Source organism: Chelonoidis abingdonii, chromosome 4, assembly GCF_003597395.2.
Source record: "Chelonoidis abingdonii isolate Lonesome George chromosome 4, CheloAbing_2.0, whole genome shotgun sequence".
Classification (NCBI taxonomy): Eukaryota; Metazoa; Chordata; order Testudines; family Testudinidae; genus Chelonoidis; species Chelonoidis abingdonii.
In genome coordinates this window covers 58,630,626-58,643,374 of record NC_133772.1, presented here as the reverse complement: position 1 = coordinate 58,643,374, position 12,749 = coordinate 58,630,626, and the positions used below count along the sequence as shown (strand labels likewise).

General features: G+C 41.8%; 1 protein-coding gene and 1 pseudogene across 1 annotated transcript in view; both read right to left on the bottom strand.

Annotated features, from left to right (window-relative positions):
* CCDC73 (coiled-coil domain containing 73) overlaps positions 1-9,616 on the bottom strand; it is a 133,011-nt gene extending 123,395 nt beyond the window's left edge. The window contains exon 1 of the mRNA XM_075065847.1: positions 9,485-9,616. Within this exon, the coding sequence (XP_074921948.1) occupies positions 9,485-9,616 (132 nt within the window). The remainder of the gene's footprint in view (positions 1-9,484) is intronic.
* LOC142046649 (uncharacterized) lies at positions 778-6,110 on the bottom strand (annotated as a pseudogene).
* Positions 9,617-12,749: the final 3,133 nt, after the last annotated feature.

Sequence of the window (12,749 nt, the reverse complement as noted above, 5' to 3'; positions counted from 1 at the left end):
ATAAACCGAAAGGGGTACTTTTCAATGGTGCTGCAAGCACTGGTGGATCACAAGGGATGTTTCACCAATGTCAGTGTGGGATGGCCAGGAAAGGTACATGACACTTGCATCTTTAGGAACTCTGGTCTGTTTGAACAGCTGGAGAAAGGGACTTACTTTCCAGACCAGAAAATAACCATTGGGGATGTTGAAATGCCTATAGTTATCCTTGGGGTCCCGGCCTACCACTTAATGCCATGGCTCATGAAGCCATACACAGGCAGCCTGGACAGTAGTCAGCTGTTCAACTATAGGCTGAGCAAGTGCAGAATGGGCTGGCAGTTTACTGACTCAGTTAGACTTCAGCGAAACCAATATTCCCATCGTTATTACTGCTTGCTGTGTGCTCCATAATATCTGTGAAAGTAAGGGAGAGACATTTATGGCAGGGTGAGAGGTTGAGGCAAATTGCCTGCCGCTGATTACATGCAGCCAGACACTAAGGCGGTTAGAAGAGCACCGCAGGGCACGCTGCACATCACAAAAGCTTTGAAAACCAGTTTCATGACTGGCCAGGCTATGTATGAAAGTTCTGTTCGTTTCTCCTTGTTGAAAACCCACCCCGTTGGTTCTCTTTACTTCCCTGTAAGCCAAACGCCCTCCCCTTCTCTCTGTGATCACTGCTTCCAGAGGCAATAAAGTCATTGCTATTTCAAATTCATGCCTTCTTTATTAATTCGTCACACAAATGGGGGGATAACTGTCAAGGTAGCCCAGGATGAATGAGGGAGGAGGGAATCACCAGGTGGGGTGGTAGAGGAGGGGAGGAGGGAAGGACAAGGCCACATTGCACTTCAAAACTTATTTATTCAATGCCAGCTTTCTGTTGCTTGGGCAGTCCTCTGGGGTGGAGTGGTTGGGTGCCTGGGGGCCCCTCCACCGCGTTCTTGGGGGTCTGGGTGAGGAGGCTATGGAACTTGGGGAGGAGGGTGGTTGATTACACAGGGGCTGCAGCGGCAGTCTGTGCTCATGCTGCCCATCCTGCACCTCAGCAATACGCCAGAGAACATCAGTTTGATCCTCCAGTAGTCTGAGGATTGCTTCTTGCCTCCTTTCATCACGCTGATGCCACCTATCATCTTGATCCCGCCACCTTTCCTCTTGCTCCCGCCACTTGTCCTCGCATTCATTTTGTGCTTTCCTGCACTCTGACATTGTCTGCCTCCACACACTCTGCTGGGCTCTTTCACTGTGGGAGGACTGCATGAGCTCAGAGAACATTTCATCACGAGTGCGTTTTTTTCGCCTTCTAATCTTCACTAGCCTCTGGGATGGAGATGATACAGGGAGCGTTGAAACATTTGCAGCTGAGGGAGGAAAAAAAAGAGAGAGTAGTATTTAAAAAGACACATTTTAGAGAACAATGGGTAGACTCTTTCTCTGTGAACCAAGCTGTTAACATTACATAGCACATGTGCTTTCTTCACAAGTTCGCATTTTACCTCTTATATTGAGGGTCTGCCGGTTTGGTGTGAGAGATCACACACGCAGGGCCGGTGGGCAACAGAATTCGGCTTGCAGGTAGACATGGTAAGCCACAGTCTTTTGGCTTCTTTAACCTTCATAACATGTGGGACTGGTTTCAAACAGCAACGCCCTCGTGTCCCATACCAAGCACCCGTTGGGTTGGCCATTTAAAAGGAGAGGCTGCAGTTTTCAGGTTAATGTGCAGCACAAACCCACCTAAACCCCTCCACCCACCCTATTCTCTGGGATGATTGCTTCACTCCTCCCCCCACCGCATGGCACACAGCGGGGATGATTTCTGTTCAGCCACAGGCAAACAGCCCAGCAGGAATGGCCACCTCTGAATGTCCCCTTAATAAAATTCCCCTATTTCAATCAGGTGACCATGAATGATATCACTCTTTTGAGGATAACACAGACAGATAAAGAACGGATGTTGCTTGAATGCCAGCAAACACGGGGACCATACGCTGCCATGCTTTGTTATGCAATGCTTCCAGACTATGTGCTACTGGCCTGGCATGGTAATGGAGGACAGAATAAGGCTGCCCTCCCCAGAAACCTTTTGCAAAGGCTTTGGGAGAGCTTCACTGAGATGTCCCTGGAGGATTTACGCTCCATCCCCATACATGTTAACAGACTTTTCCAGTAGCTGTACTGGCTGCAAGTGCATCTCAAGTCTTCAGGGAAAATTAATAATTAAAACACACTTGCTTTTAAACCATGTACAATATTTACAAAGGTACACTCACCAGAGGTCCCTTCTCCGCCTTCTAGGTCTGGGAGACTGCCTTCGGTGGGTTGGGAGGGTACTAGATCCAGGGTGAAAAACAGTTCCTGGCTGCCGGGGAAAACGGTTTTTCTGCTTGCTTGCTGTGTGCCATCTTCAACCTCCTCCTCCTCATCATCTTCCTCATCCCCAAAATCCACATCCCTGTTGCGTTAGAATCCATTGATGGAGTCCATGCACAGGGATGGGGTAGTTGTAGGGGCATCCCCTAGAATGGCATGCAGCTCATCATTGAAGCAGCATGTCTGGAGTTCTGACTTCGAGTGGCCATTTGCCTCTCTGGTTCTTTGGTAGGCTTGCCTCAGTTCCTTAAGTTTCACATGGTACTGTTGTGGGTCCCTGTTATAGCCTCTATTCTTCATGCGCTTGGAGATTTCTTCAAATGTTTTGGCATTTCACCTTTAGAACAGAATTCTGATAGCACAGATTCACCTCACCATACAGCGATCAGATCCAGTACCTCCCGTTCGGTCGATGCTGGAGCTCTTTTACGATTCTGGGACTCCACGGTCACCTGTGCTGATGAGCTCTGCATGGTCACCCCTGCTGTTCAACTCACCACACTGGCCAAACAGGAAATGAAATTCAAAAGTTCGCAGGGCTTTTCCTGTCTAGCTGGCCAGTGCATCTGAGTTGAGAGTGCTGTCCAGAGCGGTCACAATGGAGCACTCTGAGATAGCTCCCGGAGGCCAATACCGTCGAATTCCGTCCACACTACCCCAAATTTGACCCAGCAGGGTCAATGTCAGCGCTAATCCCCTCGTTGGGGAGGTGTACAGAAATTGATTTTAAGGGCCCTTTAAGTTGACAAAAACGGCTTCGTCATGTGGACGGGTGCAGGATTAAATCGATCTAACGCTGCTAAATTCAACCTTAACTTGAAGTATAGACCACGGCTAAGTTACTACAGAGAATCCTTTCCTAGGTATCTGCCTGGTAGGTCTTGCCCACATGCTCAGGATCTAACTGATCATCATATTTGGGGTCAGGAAGGAATTTCCCCCCAGATCAGATTGGCAGAGATCATGGGGGTTTTTCACCTTCTGGAACATAGGGCATGGGGTCACTCACAGCTTTAAACTAGTGTAAATGGTGAATTCTCTGTAACTTGAAGTCTTTAAACCATGATTTGAGGACTTTGGTAACTCAGCCAGAGATTAGGGGTCTTTTACAGGAGTGACTGGGTGAGGGTCTGTGGCCTGCAATGTACAGGAGGTCAGACTAGATGGTCCCTTCTGACTTTATTAAAAGTATCTGAGTAAGAATATACATTATGATTTTAAACCTAACCAGTGTCCCATAAGTGACTTGCCACAAGATGTCAGAACTTGTTAGTATTAGAGCTGAGTGGGTCTAATATTGATTTAATTTTCTTTCTTGATATAGGAACTAGATACGATGCTCCTGTCAGATATTTCTAAGTTATCTACAAAAACACTAGAGTTTTCAGTTGTCTACGTAGCCTCTTGAATCATAGTTAAAGTCCCTCCCCTGATCTGAAATAGCATCCCTCTGGGCAGGAACAGAATTTGTCGTCATCCCCCCCACCATCCATTGGCCTGACTGGAGTCACTCCCCAAATATAGAAGTCAAACTACACCCATGGGGTCTCTGGCTCATCTAACACTGATAAGTCCATGGAGTCATGGAATTCTGCAGTACTGAGTGGGTCAATAACAACACATCAGTTGATTTGGGCAGTAGTATTGGTTTGAAGAGTGTAGGTGCCAGGGTCAAAGACACGAGTTTGATTTTGTCAGTACTGACTGAGCTGAGTGGGAAAGCACTATTGGTAAGTCTGAAATAGATGGTGCTGATCTGGAGGCAGATGGTATTGGGGCCTTACTGGTGCAGATTTCTCTGAAATGCTTCAGGATCTTCCTGTTCTGCTAGTCCTGAAGGAAGAGTTTTTCACCACCATGGTACTGAGTGGAGAGGTCAAGCCCTTCGACACCACAGACCGAGCAGGAGATCAGAGCTTCTTGGGAGATAGAGCTCCTTTTCTTCTGAGCCTTCCCTGGGTCATCCAAGATCTTCCCCTTCTTAAGTGAGACCTTAGCCAAAATAGTACTGGATCTGTCTAATTACGTATGTATAGGAGGTAATTTCTTGACCTGACTCAGAAGCTGGGCAAAGGATGTGCTCTATCAGCAGCAGTTTCAGTTTGATCTTCCAATTCTTCTGAGTTCTAGATTTTAGAGCCAGGAAAATGTTACACTTTAGGGAGATATGGGACTCTCCCAAGCAACAGACACAGTTATAGTGGCCATCAGTGATTGGGATAGCCTCCCAACAAGAGAGCAAGGCATGACCAGACAGGCCAAATAAGCTCTCCAGAAAAAAATGGGAAAGAAAAAAGAAAGAGAGGAAAAACAAACTTCTTACATCCAACTAATTCTGTAACAACTAACACTGAACTAATTAAACAGTAACTATAAAACATGCTGAGGCACCCATGAGGTGGACATGTTAGAGTTCTGTCCCAGGCTGAGGCGATAGAGAAGGAACTGAAGACGGTTCACCCACACAGCCCTACATATTCTCAAAGAACAGCATGAAATTATATAGAGTGCATGTGTGGGCAGAATGAATACTGCTAATGGAAAATCTCTGATCAAGGACTCAAAAGGCAGATAAGCACCTGAAGTGGAACACCTGCTGGGACACTACTTAAAGAACAATATTTTCTGTAACTATTACCATCTGGAATAGCTTTCTTGTATCTATCTGCCTCATTGAGGCTCCATCTCATTTCAAATCTCATTAATAACTTTCTTCCTCTGCCTATACTTAACTTCTTTCCTTCTGTTATTATAGCATGTAAAACTTTACAGTAGTTACAATCTGATGTAGTTGTATACAATGTTAAATGAAGCTGTATTGATATTTAGAGTCTTAAATGTATGAACATAGGACATTTTAGAGAGGAAAGAGGACAAGCAATTTGACTGTCCCCTTCCTTTAAAATCTGAACTCACAACATATCTTTTTAAATATTTGTTCAACTGTTTTTCAAAATTATTTACCAGACCTCTTCTGGAGCTCAGTACGGCTCAAAAGCTAGACACTTTCACCAACAGAAGTTGATCCAATGAAAAGATAATACCTCACCTACCTGGTCTCTCAGATATTATAATTATTATTCAGTTATCATGGTACACTGAAGGCCACGTTTTCAAAATGTTTCTTTGATTGCTCCCATAAAATTTTCAAGAGTATCTGTTTTGAAGGCACAAAACCCTGTATTTTTAATGCAGAACATTAATTGCACATGCAAATGAGAAATTGCACATGAAAACTATTATTCTGGCTGTGCATAATGGCAGTGTTTCCTAATTTTTTTAGTACACTTAAGAAGGCACACAGAAGATTTCACCCTTGCTATTCATTAATTAACTAGCAACAGAAATCAGCTATAAACTTAAACACTTACTAATAAGTAAGCTACATCCAGTTGCCTCTCCCTATCACTGATTCTAAAGAAATGATGATGGTTCTTAAGATTCAGGAACCATATATTTATGCCAGTGTTCAATAAATCAAGTGGAAAGGTTAGGGATGATGGGAAGGGGAATCCAGCCTTTCTGACTTACTAATGAGGGTGAAAGAAAGTTAACAGAAGAAATAAAGTATTTTTTTTAAATGGCAGCATAAAGGTGGAAGGAAGAAGTAGAGACTGAAATCATGGTTATATTCAGTAAATAATCACCAAAGCAATGTGAAAAGGGAATGATAGCAAAACATATACAGTACAAAATATTATAGGCAAAGCTGGTAGTATCGCCAACAGTTAGGGTTGCCTAACACTCTCCATTGTAAGACTCTGATTTCATTTGTTTATAGCTTTGCCAAACTTTAATTGTTCAAACTAAAACTTTACACAATGTTGGCCTCAGTTTGTTTGTTTTTTTTAAGTTTCAGCTAAATAGTTCCACCATTTCTGAGACCAATTTAGGGAAAAATACAGTTTGCACCTCCATGCTTTGGAGCAAGGGCTTGAAATTTGACACAGGGGATGACATGCTGGTGACACGGATGTGGCTTTTGCTGTTCATGTAAAAATTAAATGAAATTTGGCCAAGTTATAAGCCTCTCAAAAATCACAATTTGCATATGTTCAACACAGATGTGTTAAAGGCTGGCAGCTAACTCTACTAAGATTTTGTCAGCTCCAAGCACGCTCCATATCAGAGTTCCAGGGACTGAGCAAGATTTTCCCTACAATTAGTCTTCCCAGCAGCTAGGGACTGCCACAGTATGGGCACAGGAAATGAAAGCAGGGAGATAGTTTCTCAATGCTTCTGCTGCTGGCCAGGGATGGCTCCAGGCACCAGCACGCCAAGCGCGTGCCTGGGGCAGCAAGCCACGGGGGGCACTCTGCCGGTCACCACGAGGGTGGCAGGCAGATTGTCTTCGGCAGCATGCCCACGGAGGGTCCGCTGGTCCCGCGGCTTTGGCGGACCTCCCGCAGGCGTGCCACCGAATCCACGGGACCGGGAACCTCCCGCAGGGAAGCCGCCAAAGGCAGCCTGCCTGCTGTGCTTGTGGCGGCAAAATACCTAGAGCCGCCCCTGCTGCTGGCACCCAGGAAACCTGGAGTAATAATAAGAGGAAGCAGCCTGAGGCAGGGGCGGCTCCAACACAGACCCAGGGTCTGAACCACATGCCCCAAAGCTGCAGACTTAACTGAAAGCAACTTAAGAAGTGTTCCAGTCTTGAACACTCAGATGTCCAACTCCCAATGGGGTCTAAACCCCAAATAAATCTGTTTTACCCTGTATAAAGCTTATACAGGGTAAACTCATAAATTGTTTGCCCTCTATAACACCGATAGAGAGATCTGTACAGCTGTTTCCCCCCCAGGTATTAATACATACTCTGGGTTAATTAATAAGTAAAGTGATTTTATTAAATACAGAATGTACGATTTAAGTGGTTCCAAGAACAAAGTGAATTACCAAGCAAAATAAAATAAAACATGTAAATTTAAACCTAATACAGTAAGAAGACTGAATACAGATAAAATCTCACTGTCAGAGGCCACATCTAGACTACGCCCCGTATCGGCGCGTTAAAATCGATTGCTCGGGGATCGATATATCGCGTCTGATCTAGACGGGATATATCGATCCCTGAGCGCGCTTATATCGATTCCGGAACTCCACCAAAACCAACGGAGTTCCGGAATCGACAATGGCGAGCCGCTGGACACGATCCCAGCGCGTGACAGACGGTGAGTAAATCGATTTTAGATATTCGATTTCAGCTACGCTATTTTCGTAGCTGAAATTGCGTATCTAAAAATATTTCGCGGTTAGTGTAGACCTGCCAGAGATGTTTCAATAAGCTTCTATCACAGATGGATGCCTTCCTAGTCTGGACAACAATACTTTCCCCTGGTCAGCCCTTGTTCAGCTACAGGTGGAGCTAGGGGATTCTAAATGATTGCCCGCCCCTTGTTCTTGTTCCACCGCTTATATGGCTTTGGCTAAGGCATGAATCTTTTTGTCTCTCTAGGTCTGCCCCCCCCCCCCCAAATGGAAAAGCACCCTAAGATGGATTTCAGTACCAGGTGACATAGTCACATTTCCTGTGAGACTCCAAGCCTTCATTCCTCTCAGTCTGACTCACAAGAAGGCCTGCCTGCAAACAGAGCCATCCACAGTCAATTGTCCTGGCTGATGGCAGCCAACAAGATTCCAAACCCCCATTAATGACCCACACTTTGCATAATAGGCCCTCAGAGTTATCTTTCATATTTCTAGTTTCAGATACAAGAGTGATACATTTACACAAATAGGATGACCACACTCAGTAGATTATAAACTTTGTAATGATACCTTACAAGAGACCTTTTGCATAGTGTTATATGACTCTAACCAAATGAAATAAAGAGGTTAAAACTCTGATAGTGTAACAGGCAGCAGGCTACCACGAGACCAAAATATACTATCACTATGGGGAAAAGTGATGGTTTGCTATTCTGATATAAGTAAAAATTCTCCAGGGTCCCTTCATTACTGCAAACATGGCTGTACTGGGCTAAACTCCTGTCCTAGACTAAATCCACAGTTCGTAGTGATTAGGGTGTGGTGAATTTATCACAACTGCAATTGCACCAAGGGCCTGGAGGCTTTTGGTTTAGATACTGTGCAGCAGCCATTACAGATGTAGTATTATTTTAAAAAAGCGTTGTGCCATTTAACTTTTAAAATAGATCAAAACAAAGGTAACATTTATCAATGCAAACTTTTTTGTATAATGTTTATAATACACTTTTGTCAAACAGGTCAAGGGTATTAAATAACTAAAGTATATTTCTTCTGTGAAAGGCAGAAAGAAAATAATTCAGAAAATCTAAAAAGAAAAGCATTAGCAAATGTACACTAGAATCTTTTGGAATATAACTGAAAAATAAAATAGGTGTTACTATTAGCCTATAATTATAAAGACATAATTGCAAAACTTAAAGATGAATCTCCATCTACTTCTTTATTTTAAATCAAGAAATACTCTTATCTTAGCATGGCTGGGCTCATGATGTCTCTAAAGTAATAGTTTGACGTTGTCCTTTATTGACTATGTTTATAACCAACGAGATGGTTGAAAAAAATCTATTTGTGTATGTCAAAGATACTAACCGTCTATTTGCTTTCTTTTTTAATTTAGCGAAAGCACTGGTATACTGACTGAAAAGCAGGTCAAAGCTACACCCCTCCTGGTAAATCAATCTGTTAAAAAAAGACTGAGATAGACTCAGTTATGGGTGTACATCTACATGTCTGCCATCTTTCCACATCATGAGTCACTCTTGAAACGATTTTTGATACAGAAGGATATACTGGTAATAAAATAAACACAATAGAAAATAAAAGTTGACTATAAGCAATTTCTGCCTTTTTAATTTGGTAAACAATTGTATTTTTCAATCGATAAACATGTGACAGTTGTATTCATTGTCCCAATGTACCCATAATAACTAAGTTGTCCAAGTCTAATATATGCCCCAAATACACACACTACAAACTTCCATGATATTTATGATACAAAATCCTGGCGGATAAGTGTTCTTTTGTATGAAAGTGGGTTATCTGTTTTTACAGATGAGTAGGAATTCTTACAATTAATAATGAACAGTTGGAAATAACACAAAGAATTGGGAGTTTAAAATAATTCTAGCACACATACCCTTCTTACACGTAGTTCTTCTACTGCCTCTAGTAAACTTGTTTTAAAATCTAACAGATGAATAGAAAGCAGTGTGTCTGAAGAACTTTGAAAAGTATAAGCAGATGTTGTTGTCTTAAAGTCTCTATCCATATTTAAATTCTGTATCTGCAATATACAAATTCATATCATCTTTTAAGATTTAGCCTTTAAAGACTTTCACTTTCTGAAAACTTGGAAGTGTTGAAAATGACATCATAATTTAGCTATTTTAACAGCCATTTGTAAACTGTGAAATTAGGCAATAATATTTAAATTTGATAAAAAATGAAATCCCTTGCTTACTGCTTAGAGTTAATATATTTAATTTTGATTTCTTATTTATTCTTGTAGCAGTTACATGATATAACTTGAGATCTTGCTAGCTTCTAGTTTCTTTTATATTTATTTCTAAAGTTAGAGATATACTGAATACTTTTTTCCAGAAAATATAAAACCATTAATAATTACACATTAGTTAAAAATACATATGGTATTAATAAAAGTATGTACAATGATGGTAGAGGACAAAAGATGTTTTTATCACTATCTCACCATATCCCATAATTTTTTCTCTTATCTTTTGCTTCGAGTCTCAATAATATATACATACATACATAGGGTGTGAAATAGGGAAGGGACATAGGATCCAGGTTTATGCACATCGGGTAGCTCAAATAGCCTACAGCACTGATATGGGTAAGCTGCAACTGCTATTTCAACCTATGAAAAAGAATTTAGTTGCCAACCTCAAGACTCCAAAAATCATGACTCAAGCCTAAAAAATAAATAAGAATAATAATTTTAACATTGCTTAAAAATCGTATATATTTTTTTCTCTTTTTTTTTCTAAGAAAAATGTACTTTGGGGCTTTTTTCCTCACAACCATGATGGCAATAAACTTACTTTTTTTAAATGAAAGCTGAGATTTTCTAATGGTCATTTGACTACAGGAACAAGGACTTTAAGTAAAACACTAAAGATGATATAAAATTCTCACTATAAAATTGCAAGACTTGGCAACACAGTCACAGTAGGGGCTGACGTAGCACTGCTCGTTATGCTGATTTGGCAGTGGATTTCATTTACTCAGCTATTCCCCTCTCTTACATACAAGGAATCGTTTGTAGTGCTGGTCTCACAAACCAATACAGATTCATATTACTGCCACTATTGGGGCTGCCTGTTTGGGGTGGAGATGATAATGGTAAATTATAGTATTTTCCTCAGATTACCCAGCATTTTGCCTTATTTATGGAACAGGAGTAATTGTAGATATAGTGGATGTGCTTCAAAAAATTTCCTTCTTTTTGAAAGATATTTTTTATATCAGCAGCCCAAAATAGCCAGAATGCAGAGTGCTCTAGCAACACCTCATCCTTAGTATACCAGTTAATCCCAGAACCACACTTTGCACCTCTCTGTGCTGGTGCTCCAAAGGTCATGGAGGGATAAAAGGGGAAAAAGAGTACAACAACCTGGGATCCTCCTGGGGGAATTCCCAATTTGTGTCATGAAGCCAAAACATGAGCCAGAAACAGTGCCTAAGGCCTTGTTAACTGATGGCTAAAACCTTAATATAAACACACCCTGAGCTGCTTGGGGAAGGGATTGTAGGTGTGATTCTTTTCTCAATCACACCACTGCAAACCAGGAGTAATTCTAAGGGCTTGGCTACACTTGCAAGTTACAGCACAATAAAGGAACCCTGGGTGCCCTAGCTCACTCCCCGACCACACTGGCAAGGCACGTAGAGCATTCTGCCTCCACAACTACAGCGCTGCTGGTACTTCACCTTGGTGAGAGGAATAACATTTTTCTGAGCCTTGGCTACAACGCCGTGTGAACAAGGTGTTGCATTACTGCACTCTGATCGGCCTCCAGAAATGTCCTATAATCTCTTTAAGTCAAGTGGCCACTCTTGTCATTGTTTTGAACTCTTGTAGGAATGCGGAAATGTCACTTCAAAGCTCCGTTTCTGACAGCCGGCATGCAAGCCATTAGTGTGGAATGCTGTGTGTGAGAGAGAGAGGTGGGAGGATGGGGTCTGCTGCTGTCTGAACTTACAAGACAGCATGCTGACATGCTCTCAGCCCCCCATAACCCCACTCTCCCTGCACATGTACACAACACACTCCCTGTCACATTCCACCCCACATTCCGCATTTGAAAAGCACGTTGCAGTCACTTGCATGCTGGGATAGCTGCCCATAATGCACCACTCCCAATGTTGCTGCAAGTGCTGCAAATGCCGCAGACTGCAGCGCTTTCCCTACTACGCTCTCCTAAGGCTGGTTTAATTCACAGCGCTCTACATCTGCAAGTGTAGCCATGCCCTAATGAACTCACTGAAGTTACACAAGGGGCGAGGGCAGAGGAGAATCAGGCCCAGTATTGTCTTCTGTCTTACACAGCACCAAGAATACTGTTAGCACTTAATAATAAATTATCAATAATTTTAAAAAGTACTTACATTTCTACACCATTAACAAAATATATGTAGAATTAAAGGACCAAATTTTCAAGAGTAGAAGCTGAAATCTGCCTGCAGAATCTGTGTGTAAAAAAAATGTATCCACATTAAACACCACCATCAAGTGGTTCCTTGCATGTGCAAACACATATTGTGCAATTAACCAAACTCTGTACTTTCATTTACACAGTTACATATTCAATCTGCACATAGAATACAGGCTTAATTATTTTTAATTAAAAAAAACTAGCACTAGAATTCAGGACAAACAAATCCTTATTTACCCAAAACTCCTAGTGAATCCAAAACTGCTCAAATCAGCCCTCCCAATAACAGATGCAAATAATTTCTTTCCTTCATTACTTGAAAAGGCCCCAGATTTCAGAGATACACTACAAATATATAAAGCAGTACAAGGAATACAACTAGACTATTTTAGTGTTAGGGAGGTCATCAACATCTACATAACTAATAAAGACCCTACTCTCATGTCATAGTAGATGGACTCAATGTTCTATCTTTAATCATGCTATGCCCTGATTTAAGACAAGATTTTGTAACTATAAAGTAAAATGAGGAGACCTGATACATGTTCTAGTGCCAATACTAGTCACATAGGACTAACTCTTTGTGCTAGATCCACAAAAATACTTACGTGCTTAACTACCTCTGCAGGCACCTAATTTCTACTGACTTTTCCAAAACCAATGTTTAGCTGCCACCTAACCCAGTTAATGCCTAAATATTCCCTATGAACATGTGCAAAGCCACTT